The sequence below is a fragment of the Leucopleurus acutus genome (genome assembly GCF_964270905.1).
Source record: "Leucopleurus acutus genome assembly, chromosome: 9".
Taxonomy (NCBI): domain Eukaryota; kingdom Metazoa; phylum Chordata; class Mammalia; order Artiodactyla; family Delphinidae; genus Leucopleurus; species Leucopleurus acutus.
In genome coordinates, this window is record NC_139144.1 from 54,146,986 (window position 1) to 54,162,784 (window position 15,799).

The 15,799-nt window shown below is 39.3% G+C and overlaps 1 protein-coding gene across 1 annotated transcript in view; it reads right to left on the reverse strand.

Moving 5' to 3' along the window:
- CDK14 (cyclin dependent kinase 14) overlaps nt 1-15,799 on the reverse strand; it is a 554,405-nt gene that overhangs the window by 63,697 nt on the left and 474,909 nt on the right. Inside the window, exon 13 of the mRNA XM_082846673.1 lies at nt 12,541-12,684. Within this exon, the coding sequence (XP_082702799.1) occupies nt 12,569-12,684 (116 nt within the window). The 3' untranslated portion in view covers nt 12,541-12,568. The remainder of the gene's footprint in view (nt 1-12,540; nt 12,685-15,799) is intronic.

The following is a 15,799-nucleotide window of genomic DNA, read 5'->3' on the forward strand; positions in this document are numbered from 1 at the left end:
AATTGATAATTTAAAATATTTATTAATTCATTAAAAATAACCCAATTGCATGTTAACATAAAAGCACTATTTTAATAAAATAACCATATTTTCCAAACAGAATTAGCAAGAGGGGTGGCACTGCTTTACAATTATGCAAAACTTTTAAATATCTGGCTGAATAGCAGACAGATGGGTTCTCCTATCTGTTTCTGCATTCAGTCTGTTCTACGATATGTTATTATGGTTGATGCAACTGAAGAAAATACCGCCTCTCACAGATATGTAGTTGGAAAAGAAAGAAGTATTTTAATAGCCCTTTCAGATAATTGTGGATATATATTCTTTTATATTATAACAAAACTCAACAAGTGGTAGTTTCTTAAAGATTAGTTGCACTGGGAAATTAGAAACCGTATCCATGAATTCTTTGTACTCTGTTACTTTAAAATTTATTGGTTTATTTTGCACTTTCAGTGAGTATTTTACCCATGCAATGATTTTCTACAATCACGCACTGGTCATTTGGAAAGTATTGATTCAATGGATTATACAGCTCTTTTGAACGTTGACACATTTCACTATACAATTTCAAAAAAATCACATTTGCTTATGTCACTACCCATCTCACTTGAAAAATATTTGGAAAGTTGTCAAGCCCACAGTGGCAAATAAAAGTTTTCTATGGTTTCCCCAAATTCTAATTTTCTACTGAAAGCTTTAATTTTATCTTAGGCAGCAAATGCTATTGGTTGTTTTCCTGGGGTGACAGACTCACTTTTTGTTCATTTTTAAGAAACGTCTGCCAAATACCCAAGTCTGAAAAACCATAACCGATAACCACTGTCAGTCATCCCTTAAAGACCATGTTTCAGGGAAAAACAGCCAGTTCCCCTTGCAACTCAAACACCTGCCCACAGCTTTCCCTTGAGAAATCCAGAGTAATTAGGTACACAGTGGAGATGGTTTATGTAAACTTCCCATTTAGTCACACTGAATATTAAAAAGACATTTACTCAAAGGGTGAGCTTTAATAAAATTAATAATCTTAACTGCTTCATCAAGAACATTATTAAGTGAAACTGTGTTTTAAAAACAATTACCATTGTGTGGCGGTAGAGAAAACAGTGCCTAGGACGACAGTTTGGTGCCACTGCCTTGATTCATGCTAAGGAGCCAGCGGTTTTACTTCCATTGCTTTTGCGCCATTAGTGCAAATGTCAACACAGTCCAAAAGGCAAAGACCAGTTTAATATTATTAAGGAAACAGTTTTGACCCCCATGGAACTTCTGGGGATCCCCAGGGTATATGGACCACACATTGAGAACTACTGATAAAGAGGACAATTATAAGGATGCCATTTCTTTTCTTTGGAACTAGGGAACTTATCTAAGGGGAACCCATAAATCTGACTGTGAAACTTTCAACAACAAGGTCACTCAATCCATAGAGCTGTGGAAAGATTCAACAAAGGGAATGATAAATATAATGTCAGTATGTATCAGATATTATTTTAGTTGATGGAGAGGAGATTAACTGAGAAGAAGGCAAAATAGCGGAGAGTCTACAATGTCTGTGAATGCAGAGCTGACTTTGGAAAGCCAAGGTGAGGGCAGAGCATGGAGGAAAGAGTGAGAAATGAGACCAGGTATGAACAAAGGCCACTAGTCACCTCCGGCTCTGCATGGCTGGACTCCTTCATCTGGCCCATCTTGACAGGTAAGGGCATCTTACTTCAAGCTTCTGAGACTGTGAAGTCCTTGGGAAGACAACTAGACCCAATCCTCTTATTAAAAATTTTATTGACAGTGTTTTCTTTCAAAATAGTTGACTTATTCATTTTTCTAATAAATCTGTCAGTTATTAACAAATTGAGTTACTGTGGAAGAATAAAACATCTTAACTTTAGATGAGCTATTTCAAAAGTCTTTCATAATTTTTTTTTAAAGGCCAGCTCCTGGACCACACAATAAAGCTCCCAAATAAGGGGATGAGTGGATTCACACTGATGTTTAAATTTTTAGATTTGACAAAAGTAATGCAGTATATCTTGACAGCTATATTCAGTAGCTTAATGCTAAGCTTTTCATGCTGAATACAGAACAGAATGAATTTTCCACCAGTGTTTCCACTAGGAGATTTTAGGATTCCTATTCACTTAAGACAGCAATCTGAGGCCGCTTGATAAAACAAGCACTGGTTATTTCATAACTGCCTCATAAAATGTCTCAGTATTTAAGAGAAAAGAAAACTCAAGACAAAAACATTTTGAAAATATATGTTGTAATCAAAATCTGGATGCTAAGTAAACATCCTTTAGTGTTCAGCCAGAAAGACTTGCAGCTGTGGCATCTGTGACTTAAAATAACAGAATAAAGATCTCCATGTAAAAGATAAATGATATCGTAAAAGTTTCTTATCAAAAGAAAATACATTTTCTGATGGAATTTATGTAGGAAAAAGCTTTACACTAAAGCCCATTTAATGCATTGTAAAAAATACTGAAACCTTTAAATTTGGAGTTTGGTTCGAGTACATGCTAGGCAATATTATTTTGCCTAGCATGTTTTGCCACTACATTCTCTTTTTACAAATTGCAGATTAATTCTTCCTGTAAGGACACTTTTTTATTTTAGTTTTGTTTGTAACTATGCTACTGTAAGTTGTTGACTTTATGATAAAATATCAAATTCTATCCAGATGAACTGACAACTAGGCTCCAGTTTCATTACTGGAGAGCTGCTCCTTTAAAAAAAAGATTAAAGTTTTCACATTGTACCAAAATATGATACAGTCATATTCTAAAATATACATGTATATTTTAACATGGATTCAATCTAAATCTCCCAAAGGGCAAACGCTCTCCTCTATAAATGAGATTTCATGAGAATCTGGAACCCTGGTTTGATTGTGTAGCCTAGCTAAGCACTGAAGATAAACACCAAGCCTGTTATAATTCAGTATGCAACTGAGCTAGTCTTCCACACCAGCAGAGGAAAAAGAAAAAAAAAAAATCCCGTTATTTTCTAAAGTTGCCCATCTCTATCCGTTTGTCGAGCTGCCACAATTGCCCAGATAAAACATTTGAGAGTATGTCAGCTTTAATTAATGTAACATGACCTGATCATTTCCACAGTTAAGAATAAAGAAGTTTGCATTCTTTAAATCCAAAGCGCAACCTGGAGATTATGCTAAATTGCTTCATTCATAGTCCACACTCCTCTGCTTGTGTCAGAAGGACAGCATTTGTCCCCTCTAGTGATAAACAAATTATACATGAAATCAATTCCACTTCACAATCATTTTCCCTATTGGGTATTATCTTTCCTTCTCTGCTCCCTCCAGTTAAGCCCGCATCCTGTAACTTGCTAATGAGCTGGGGGCTTTCTGTTCCAGGTGGCACCCCCTGCCTCGAAGTCATGACATTTCCCATTTCGAATGCTGCTGGCATTTTTCGACAGCTCCTGCTAACTAGCCTTTTTGACCTGCACTAAGAGGAACTCATCTGATCGAATCCTCTAACCTGCCAATCATTCCAGCAAATGATCTTCACAGTCACTCCCAAGGCAGGAATGGAAAAAAAAAAAGGAAATGCGAGTGAGAGAATGAGGGAGTAGGCAAGCGGCTGCCTCTGCAGCTACCTAATGAGAATGCTTTAAGTCTCTGAGGCAGCGGAAACACTGAAAAACTGGTGGGAAAATTAGGACACAACTGAATGCCTGGCTCTGTAATTACTGACTTCTTTCCATCCTGAGATCATTTTGAGAGCAACACCTCTGAGATGTGCCAGTTTCTAAAGAACACACAAGAACACCCTACCTTATGTAGAGAAAATAGATTTATTTCTCCTGCCACTATCAATATGCAATTCTCATAATCCCACTCTGTCAAACAGCATCCTTTGCAGAATTAATTATGTGCTGTAAGCTTGTTAAGTGTGCATTTGTAAACTAGGGATGATTATCATGTTGGCCACAGTGAAGAAAGGACCTCTTTTTTTTTTCCCCAGGCATATTTTAAATGTTGCCACCATTTAGGGGGTGTTGATTTTCACATGTTTACATAAAAACAAATAGGTATGGTGAAAGTTGGCATTGGGCTCAGGGAGGATTTAACACTGACAACATAGGATAATCTGGACCTTCTTGATTTTAATGAAGGTAAAATAATTTTTGTTCCTTCCAGATTTTTCTTGCCTATGCATAATCAGTTTATTTAGTGGGTTCCCAGCCCACAGAATAACCCAATACTTTAGGAAAAAAGATCTACTACATGGACCTTTGGCAATGGATCACAATTCTAGATATCTTAACATGAAGTAGATTTGTTGACCAAGGAATGATACAATATAATTACATGTGATCATTACACCATTTATATAATAATGTAAAATAAATACTGTACATGATTTAATTGCACATGATAATCACACATCTTTCCCCATTTATAGTAATTAGGCCAATAGCCCCATTTACAGTAATTATTATATGTAATTGAGGGCATTTTACTAATTGCATTGAAAATGATAATCCAGAGCAATTAAAAATCCAAGGGCACTACACATAATGCAAACTACATTAAAAGAATGGTGGTAATTTAAAGGGAAAAAATTCAGCCAAGTATGGAATTTAAGTGTACAGTATTAGATTCCATGCTTGGCATGCCCGCTAATATTTTTTATGAGATCAATTTCTCAAACTTGTGTATTGTTTCTTTTCTAGATCTTGTACACTATTTCATCAGCTGGAGAAGTTATCCTTTGTTTAATCTATGACATTATTCTAACAACTCTAGGACTGTTGAAAAATTATTCTATTTGGCTGTGTGAGTGTACAGTGTGTGTGTGTGTCTATGTGTGTGTGTGTGGGGTAGAGGAAACAGCTATCCTAAATTCCAAAGGAGACCCACTAAATTATTCATTTGCACAACCAATTTGATGTTCTTAAAAGCTTTATTCATTGAAGCATCTCAGAGTATTGCAAACATTTTGTTAAATATACTTGTAATAATTTAGCTAAAATGTTTAACTTTGTTAGACTTGAAATACATTCGGGTTGTGGTTTTCATCACATTTGCTATCTGTCTAGAATTTTAATGTGTCTAAGGACCGAATCCCTGGCTTTTGTCCCAGGGCCCCAGTGTCTATCTCTCCTCAATCCCACTCCCCTATTTCTACCCAGACAAAGCTTGTCTGTGAGGAGCATCTCAGGAGTGATGAGCATTTGTGGGACAATGGCAATAGTTTCAAGTTTTTGCCTTGTCTTCTCGACATTGTCATTTAGACATTGTCCTCTATGCATTCAAATGTCATCCCAGACCATCAGCCCACTTCAACTCAAACAGCCTCCTTTTATGCTCAGACACTTCTTAGAGTATCCGCAGACCACAAAGACTGTCTAGTGGGACTCAGCTGCTATCCTGGTATTAATAATACAATACAGTGCACTTAGGGCATAGACGATTCCCTCTGTATCCCAAATTCATAAGAATCAACATTAAATGAAAAGGAAAAATAGAGCACCTGAACTGATTATAGTTATATGTGATTGTTAACTTCATAATAGTTTGGCCAAGCATTCTAATAGATATCTTGCTAGTAGCCCTATCACATCTATGCCCACTACTTATAAGAAAGCTTCACTCATGTTACGCTGCTGGCTAAATAGTCCCTAAGAAATTAATTTCGGTTTTAAAAAGACGGAAGATGCAAGTTGCAGTGCTATTCTCACCCCCCACCCCCCACACCGGCCCATCATCCTCAGTGAAAGCTCATCTGACCTGGAAACACTGAATCTCAAAAACATAGCCGATTTTTGAGCATCTGTAGGCTGATGAACCAATTTGTGGAGCATCAAACAAGTTTCTTCTCTTTTAGCCGTTTTGCTTTTAAAAACTCTCAGAGAAGGGTAAAGGAAAAGCAAGGACAAAAACCCCTCTATTTTTAATGTAAAAAATATCACTCTGAATTCTTTGTTTTTAAGAAAAACACACTGAAATATTTAAAGGTAATGGAGCATCGTGTGAGGAAAAACTGTGTTATGTGCACACATTTGTGTGTCTGTGTGAGAAAGAGAGAGAGAGGGAGAAAGGATATGATAGAGCAAATGTAGTAAAATGCTAACATTTAGGGGAAGTGGATGTTGTGTATCAGCCATTCTTTGTACTACTCCTGCAACTTTTCTGTAAATCTGAAATTACGTCAATATAGAGAAAAGTAAATACTTTAAAAAATGCACTCTGGATGAATGAAGCATGATATATTAAACTTCCTTTTCATTCTGCTTTGTGACAACCCAGGACAGAATTAAGCAAATTAGATAGTAAAGGACTTAGTCTTTGGCGAACCCCTTCACAGGGCTGGTGGACGGGGTGTGGGGTACAGATCAGAGGAGACCCAAAGGAAGGGAAGGCCAGAGGGGCAGAGAAGGGACTGGGAGAAGAGTCAAACTTCCTTGGCCCATTATTTTGCTAAGTAGTGGATTTAGAGGACGTAATAGACTCTCTTGGGCAAAGGGGAAGCTAAGGAAAGGGGGGTGGAGAAACTAAACCACATTCCAGCCTTTTCTCAATCAACTGTTCACAAACGTAGTCTGCATGTGTATGGTTCGAAGCACTGTCAAGTTCCTGAATAATATATATTTCTTAATCTGCAGCAACGTAGAGGTAACGACAAAAACCAGGGATTCTTTAAGTAAAACCTGCGAGGAACACTAAGGTTTGTTTCCCCCTCTGCCTGTTGTTATTTCCACAACTACTGCTGTCAACTACATGAGACAACAGAGATAATAAAGAGATAAAACTGTAGTTTGATAGGAAAAAAATTTGCAGAGTCATGCAGAAAATAACAGTTCTAGCAGGAGAAAAATAATAAATCTTTCTGCTACTGAAAGAAAACTAGATCCAACACTTGAATTTCTTATACTGTGATAAGTACTAATGGGTGTTATCTCCTTTTGTGTCTACAGTTGAGAAGACGCAACATGGCTTAAAAAGACCGTTAGTCAAAAATAGCACACATTGAGGATGTTGTTACTCCATGAAAACTGGAGTTTCCCTCTATACTTGTCTGATTTTTCCCTTGGTAGTGTACAGGCCAAGCGAGTGCCTTCCATCTATACTGCTTGCTTTCCTAGAAGCTTCAGAGACTGCTAAGCCCAGAGCCCTCTTCTGAGGGGTTCCTTAAGGAAAGGTTGGCCACACAGTTCACAGCTCAGCTGACTGGACACACCCAATAGCCTTGCTCAAAGCCTTGTTCTCTCTCCATGATGATGGCTACACCAATCAGAGCTGCTCTGGACTGGAGGAGGGTCTGAATCTGAAGAAAAGAGCTTGGCTATAGACTGCCCCAGGAATAGAGGGACAAGAGAAGCAATGATAAGCAGGATTCATGAATAAGCAGAAACAAGTCAGCAAAAGCCACGAGATGAAGAGAAGATAAAAGTACTGTTAGTCAATGCAGGGACAGAAGAGGTCACAGCATGACGGAGAGCTAGAGGGCGCTGTTTCTCCAGGGGCAGGTACCAGAGTTGAGATGGCGGTTGAGTTTGACAGCAGACAAACCAAAGCTCCTGTGGATCCTGACGGCCATTCAGGATTTGTGAGGCCTGCCATGCAGCTTTAAGAAGTCTAAGGACTGTCCACCTGTTCTTCCTTACTTCCCTGAGCAATCTCAACACAGACCACCATCCCTGAGGAAACCGCACCATGTTTCCTTCCCCCGAAAGATCCCCACGCCCGCTTCCTCGTGATGGCTCCTGTCCCTGTGACACAGCGCTTTCTTGTGGCTCTCAGTCAACCGTCTCTGTCCCTCTCACTTTGCCACCTGCCTCTTTCCTCACTTGAGTGTCTCTCTTCCGCAAACGTTTTGAGCTTCTCTGAAGTGGCTATATTCTAGAACTGAAACATATTTTTACTGATTGAATTCAGTTCAATTTTCCTGATTCCTCAAAGGCAGGCAGGAGAAACGCTCTTCACCCGTGCTGTCCAGTAGAACGTTCTGTGATGCTGGAAAGGTCCTCGCTCTGCCCTGTCTCTATGGTGGCCACTAGTCATGGTGGGTAATGAGCACTTGAAACGTGTACTGCTACTGGGGGAACAAGGTTGTAATTTAGTTTAATTGTTTTTTTTTTTTTTTTTTTTTTGGCGGTACGCGGGCCTCTCACTGTTGTGGCCTCTCCCGTTGCGGAGCACAGGCTCCGGACGCGCAGGCTCAGCAGCCATGGCTCACAGGCCCAGCTGCTCCGCGGCATGTGGGATATTCCCGGACTGGGGCACGAACCCATGTCCCCTGCATCGGCAGGCAGACTCTCAACCACTGCGCCACCAGGGAAGCCCTAGTTTAATTTTAATTAATTAAAAATGAACTTAAAATAGCTACACGTGGCTAGTGGTTACCCTGCTGGACAGCACAACTTTATATTAATCTTCCTTAAAAAAAAGGGAAGGGAAAGGAAGGGATGGCTTTTCCTATTTTGTCTTTATCCAGTCCTAGCCCAAATAAATTGATTATTTTACTTCATAAATGTACAATTCTTAAATAGTTACCGAACAGGTCATATAATATGTGGTTCAAAGGTTACCTACATCAACATCCTCTGGGGTTCTTTAAAATGCGGAAGACCCCAGGACCCTGGATTTTTAAAAACTCACCAGGGGTTTTGGCACTGCCCCCCACTTCCCCAGGGTGTGTGAACACCTCTCTAATGAACGTTCAGTTAGCGATGCCAGAGAGTCTTAAGCACCAATGAATTATATTTTGCCTGGAGTTCGGTTTTTTAAAAAATCTTTCTCTTATTTAATTAAAATTCTTGAGCAATTTATGCATCCTACTGTTTACCTGGCAGCCTACTTTTAGGAAATTATTGCTTGATGACTGAGTCAGACAGAAAGAGTCTACCACATTTTTTTTTCATTTTCATATGATACTTAAATAACATTGATTAGCAAAGATAATATACTAGAAAGCAAGGAGAGGGTCACCAAAATATGCATGCAGTTAACTTCTTGCACTTGAACCAAATACAGTTTTTGCATGCACCAGACAGGTATTTCTATATTTATTATGAATTTAATAGGGTTTGAAGACCAATTGATTCATTAAAAAGAGATGTTCCATAATGAGCATATAACATTTCAGGAAAATTATAAAACATCTGTCTAAAAGATTAGAGGCCATTCTTATCCCCTGTATTCAGCAAAAGGAGAGCAGACAAGAGTGACTGTGCACTTCCTCTCTCAATTCAGAATAACTGGAAAATTAAGCTCAGCCTGGGGGTGTATTCAGTATCACTGTGCACAAATATAAGTGATACTAATGGATGTGATATTCAATATAGTTTCCGGTCTTTCCCTTAGGGAAAATTTGTATGCGTATTTAAGGCGCTCTCAGACTTTAGGAAAGTCCTATCCTTTAATGCTGATAAAAAGGGTGGGGACAATCTATGCAATCTGTAGTCTATTCATATCTTTAGAGGATAACAAACTGTAGGAAGCACAGCATCTTGATCATCCATTGGCTGCATTTTTAAACATAGGTGCATGTGGTTTTCTTTTCGTTTCATTTGGTTACAAGACTCTGAAACCAAAATTGCTCTCTGTTGCAAAGAAAAATGCTTCTCATTAGCTTTTCCAGTAAGGCCAGTTTATGTAAATCCAGGATTATTAACTAAACAACTGAAGTGACCTTAGTATATTCAAGTTTAGAAACAATTTGGCATTGTGGTATAAGAGAAAACTTAGGACTTGAAACGCTCCTCTCTACTCAGTCCTCTGTCATTTCAAAACCAGAAGTGATACAATGCATTTTCCACATGTACCTCTGTAACTCCCCAGAGAGAGGTGGCTAAAATGCTAGGTTACAGTCTTAGGCTCTCTGAGCCCTCAACCTCTTGCCCCTTCCTCTCCTTCCCAATCTCTCTGCTTTACAAAGAACTGGGGCATTTGAGGAAAATTTAAGATGCCTCAGCTTGTTCTAAACTGTTAATTAATTCATCAACAACAAAATCAAAATCTAGGGAATTACATATTTTCTTTATGAATACCCTTATTTATGTAGACTTTTTGTTTGTTTGTTTGTTTGTTTGCAGTATGCAGGCCTCTCATTGTTGTGGCCTCCCCTGTTGTGGAGCACAGGCTCTGGATGCGCAGGCTCAGCGGCCATGGCTCACGGGCCCAGCTGCTCCACGGCATGTGGGATCTTCCCGGACCGGGGCACGAACCCGTGTCCCCTGCATTGGCAGGCGGACTCTCAACCACTGCACCACCAGGGAAGCCCTATGTAGACTTTTGACTCTATAATGTCTACAATGTAGACACTGGTATTCAGCTATTGATTAGAATCAGCTCCACTGTGCAGGATGTATTAGGCCAATATATAGGCTATGCTATTTCATCTCTAAGATGAACCCATTTGATTAAAAGAAAACCCTACAAAGGTGAAAAATTAAAATGATTTCCTTTTTTGCTGACTGACAGAAAACTCTTAAAATCCAGCTTCCATGCAGCTTTTCTAAGAAAAAGAAATTTAGATGTTTCCTTAATATAATGTTGAATCAAACTGAGGTATCTGGATTTTGAAGAAAACAACAAAGGCAGTAATAATATTAAAGCTTTAAAAGTTGATGTGAAAAAGACAAAATTCATAGAGAACATATTTCTAGTATTATTAGATAATTCTAGAGGAAGAGGTTCTAGATAATACCCTTGAATCTAGTTTTAAAAACATACTACAAAGAAAAAACATCTTTGTAAAGGCTTTTAAATACTGATGACTGTAGTTCCGAGCAGCTCTTTAAAATCTCTTTTCACTTAGCAGTTTTTCAGACCTTATGGGCAATGCTTCTATCCAGTGAGCATGATTTGATTTACACGGAAAAGCTGACCTGAAACACATTCTAGCCGTTTTGACTGGCCAGGCTCAGGTCACAGAGATCTCAAAAGAGCAGAGAAGAAAGGGCACAGACCTGCGATGGAAATTCAAGCTTGCTTGTGTGTATGTGTGTATGTGTGTATGTGTGTATGAGGCAGCAGCACAAATAAGGTCCAATTTTTGTTTTGTTCTACTGAATTGGCTAAGGGATTTATAAAGTCAGGGGCTCTCATTATGGTAATGCAGGTCAAATACTCTCAATAGCATCTGCTGCAACCCTCATGAATTAAAACCATTCTCAGAACCAGGAGGTAACTGGTCAAAAACTCAGCCCCACTCTTTGTCTGACCAATTGAAGTGAGAGTACAAATGCTACTGGGTGAATAAAGTTGTGCTTCCGGGTAACTTTTTATCCAATAGGGAGAAATAACCAGAAGAATGAAGAATCTTACGTATGAAATAGCAAGTCTACTAGTAACACTTCCCGACTGGCATTTATACACCATCTTTTATCAATCTGGGAATCTTTTCTCCAATCATTCATAAATCACCACCATACTCCTGAGAGGCCAAAATTGACCTCCACATTGAGCATACACAAAAGCTAAGTCCAAATGTATTGACTAATCACCCACAAGACAATGTGGACATGTAATCTGCTGACAGTTCAGCCTGTTAACATTTCACATTAAGAGAGAGAGGAAGGAAGAGGAGCCCTTGCGATGCTGTCTGTATCTTTCAATTCACTGGAACATTTAATTCCTGAACAGCCACACAAGCAAGTAACAATATGGGCTAGCAAATAAAAAGCCTTCCTCACAAAAAAGTTGGTTCTCTGTTTGCTTCAGAGTTATGTTGCATTAAATGAAAAGATACATATAGGCGTAAACTTCCAAAAAACCCAGACATTTCCAACTGGCACTAAAGACACAGCCTTTTCAGAAGTTGCCATCTGATGCTTTTTTCTGTAAAGCCTGTGTGATGACCGGGACAGGCCGACAGGCTCAGAGACTATCTCGTTTAGGTTCTTCTTTACATCTGCAGAATAGCAGAGGCCAAAGAATCGAATAGGAAAAAAATAAAATAAATGCTTCACCACAACAAGGTCTGTACTAGGGGCCACCCAGGAATCAGAAATGAGTGAAGTGGCCCAAATGGCCACTAAACTAAACTAGGGAGCCCATGTCCTTTCCAAAGGAGGCAGCCACAGTTCAGTTACATACACAAACTTCTGGCAGGAATGTGAGTTTAGTGTTGCCAAAGCTGCTGATTTCTCGAGAAAAGCCGGAAACCCAGACTTTGTGTAAAATCTCCTCATTTTAAAATGGGAGCAATCAAGGAAAAAAATTGTGTGGGCCACACAAAGCAGGTCTGTGGCTTAAATATCCTCCGAGGTTAACCATTTTCTAGCCTCTATGAAGGATGGGTGAGTAGTGAAATGATCTGCTTATGACTAAAATGGTTTGCTTATGACTACATAAATAAAGGACCATTGTGGTTAGACTCCAGCAAGTGCCTAAAAATACAGAAATGACTGACAGCACTCTGCCTCACTAGAATCTGTAATGAATGCCATAACAAACGTAAGAGATTCATAAGATACTTAGGAAAAAATAAGTCTGAAATATTTCATTTGAAAGATTGACTCAATGTCTTTTCACAATTACTTTCCAAGTAAAGTAGGTCATCTTACCTGTGCTCTCTTGAGACTGCTGTGCGCATCAGTGCTTGCTATTTGATAGACTTTTGCCATAACTATTGTTTTTCCCAAAGGCCCGCATACTTTCTCCAGCTTCTGGTTGCAATCTTACATTTGGGACGGTAAAAATAGAAGACACTGTGGACAGAATGAAAAGTTTTCATTTACATATTTATAGGTGTATTTAGAATCTTTTCTTTCAAAATTGGAGGCTGAGATGCAATGCTGGATGTCCCGCACATAAAACATCATGGTATGCATTGGTCTTTGAAATGTCGTCACAGCCACACACACACACACACTCACACAGATTTACACACACATACGACAGGATAGTCTGCCTTCCCCTCCAAGCCACAGCTCAGCTGATCTCTCATACTTCTCTGATCTAGAACAATAAGCCTGAATTTGGAAACAACATATTTTGCCCTTTCTTTGTGCATTCTTTCATTCATTCTTTGAAGAAATATTTATTGAGCCCCACACTGTTCTAGGTTTTCAGAATCCTGTAGTGTATCAATCAGAATGAAAAGAAACCCTGGTTTTTGTAGATTCCACTTAGGGGAGACAGATGATAAACACTCAGATGAATATATCAACTAGTTGTAAGTGTTCTGAAGAATAATAAAGCAGGAAGAGAAACAGGAAGTGCCGGGGTGGAAGCAGGTCAGTGAAGGCTTCCCAGGTAAAGGTACCTTTGAGCAGAGAGCCAAAAAGGTGAGAGGGCAAGTCATGCATATATCTAGAGCAAGAGCAAGCACGAACTGAAGAAAGAAGAAACAGCAAAGCCTCTCTAGGGAGCAAGAGAAGGAGCAGGCAAAACAGTTAGACGGCTATTGTAGAAACACAGGTGAAGGAAGATGGTGAGTGACATGGGGCAGTGATGGCAGTGGAGAAGTGATGATGGTCTATTGATCTATTTTGAAGGTAGCATCAACAGGGTCTACAGAAGAACCGGGTTTGGGTACGACAAAAGAAGAGGAGTCAAGGGTAACTTCCAACAACTGGAAGAATGACATTGCCCCTTATTAACGAGGTGAAGACCATAAATGAGCAAGTCTAAGGGAAAAGATAAGGAACTCAGTTCTGGTAATATGAAGTTAGAAACGCCTACTAGACGTCCAAATGGAGATGTTAAGTAGTCAGCTGGTATATGCAAGTCTGGAGTCAGGGAAGATGGGACTGGAGATTGAAATTTGGAAGCTGTCAGTGTACACAGATGATATCTAAATCATGAGATTAAATGAGATCATCTAGGCTCTAGGGAGCATATGTAGATAGGAAGATCTGAGGATTAAGCCCCAGGGCACTCTAAGAGTGAGAGGTCTGGCAGATGAGAAATCTGCAAAGGAGTATGAAAAGGAATGTTTAGGGAGGCAAAAGGAAAATGTCCTGTCCTGGAATCCAAGTGAAGGAAATGTTACTACGAGGAGACAGTGGTCAATTGTGTTGAATTATGCTGATGGATCAAGATGAGGGCTGGGGAAAGACCAATGGATAGAGACTAAAACCAGCAGTTGTGGAATCTTGGGTATAAAAGCTCGGCTCAAAAGGATTCAAGAGAGAATGGAAGTCTAGAAACCAGAGCAGCAAATATGTTAGAACAGGGTGTGTTTTCTTTTTAAAAAGATGGCATGGAGCTCCATTAATGGCATAATGTTGCTTTAGGATAATATATAGGACATATATAGGAATAAGAAACCCTACCAACATTAAGAGCTGAAAGGTCCTTAGGGATCACTGTGTCTCTATATGAGAAATTGGGAACCCACAGAAACTAAGGCACTTCTCCAAAGCTGCCCAGCTAGTTAACAGCGGAGCTGAAGCTGGAATCCAGGTGGTCTGATTCCCAGTTCAGTGCTCCACACTGCACCAATTTGTTGGCCTTCTTTCACTGCAGATCTGAGTTTTGTGAATTAGCAAATGAATGTAATAAAATCAAGGACTCTACGCTATGAAGTGTATTTTGTTCATTTACTTTGACAAGGGTGGTTCAGCTTCAATAATTTATGTAACTTGATAGTATACACAGGAGAATGCCCTTTGGTGTATTTGGGAAAAATAATGAATTTCTTCTAAATCAGCCCTCCATTTACTTCCCTGCAATTAAATCTTTGTGAAGAAGTGGGGCAAGGCTGTTCGGGTTTTGGGATAGAGGGAGAATGACAGGGTGCCACTAGAATTAGCCAGCTTTAACCGCCAGATCTCCAGGTAACTGTACCGTAATTCTTGCTTGATGAATTTATAATTCCTGCTTCAGTGGCACACTAATACATTGCTTCTAAATTTTGGCATTTTGTAAACTGGTGAGGTTTTAAGGACTAGTACAATTAAGAAAGATATTATATTGTTATATGTTCTTCCAAAGCAAATAACAGTCTGGCATCAGCATACAACTTCATTTTTATAAGAATTCATGGAATGACTGCAGTGCTCTGTGTAACCAAGGTTCTAATAACACTTGATACTCTTCTCAAAAGGTCTGATATATTAAAGTAGCCAAGAAGACTGGAGCCCACTTTGAACTTACTTTTGTTACAATCTTCTCCTTTTACCTGGGTTTGCTTTCTGCTTGCATAAGATTTTCCCTTTGTGGACATTCTTTAAAAAAAAAAATGCCACGACCCATCTTTAAGAATGTGACTGCTATGGACTTAACTGTGTCCCTCCAAAATTCATATGCTGAAGCCTTAACCCCCCATGTGATAGTTTTTGGAGATGAGGCCTTTGGGTAGTATTTAGGGTTAGATGAAGTCATGAAGGTGAGGCCCTTAGGATGAAATTAGTGGCTTTATATGAAAAAAATGAGAGAGAGAGAGAGAGAGAGAGAGAGAGAGAGAGAGAGAGAAAGAGGGAGAGAGAGGTGTCACTGTTTCTCTCTCTCTGCCATGTGAAGATACAGGGAGGTGGCTGTCTCATCAGGAAACTTGATTTTGCCGACACCTTGATCTTTGACTTCCCAGCCTTCAGAACTGTGAGAAATAAATGTTTGTTGTTTAAGCCCCGGTCTAAGTTATTTTGTTATTGCATCCTGAATAGACTATGTATTAATGTGAGGCTCCTAAAACTGATTAACAGAAACCATGACTTGGTTGATAAGACAATCCATTTATTGGTTCTGCAACACTTCTTTTCAGATGGATCTCTTTCCAAATCTCCTTGAAAAGGAAGCATATGAGGATACTGGCACTGCTGCTGCTGCTGCCATTTGCCAGGTGGTGAACTTTTACAAGACTCCACACTAATGTAAAAT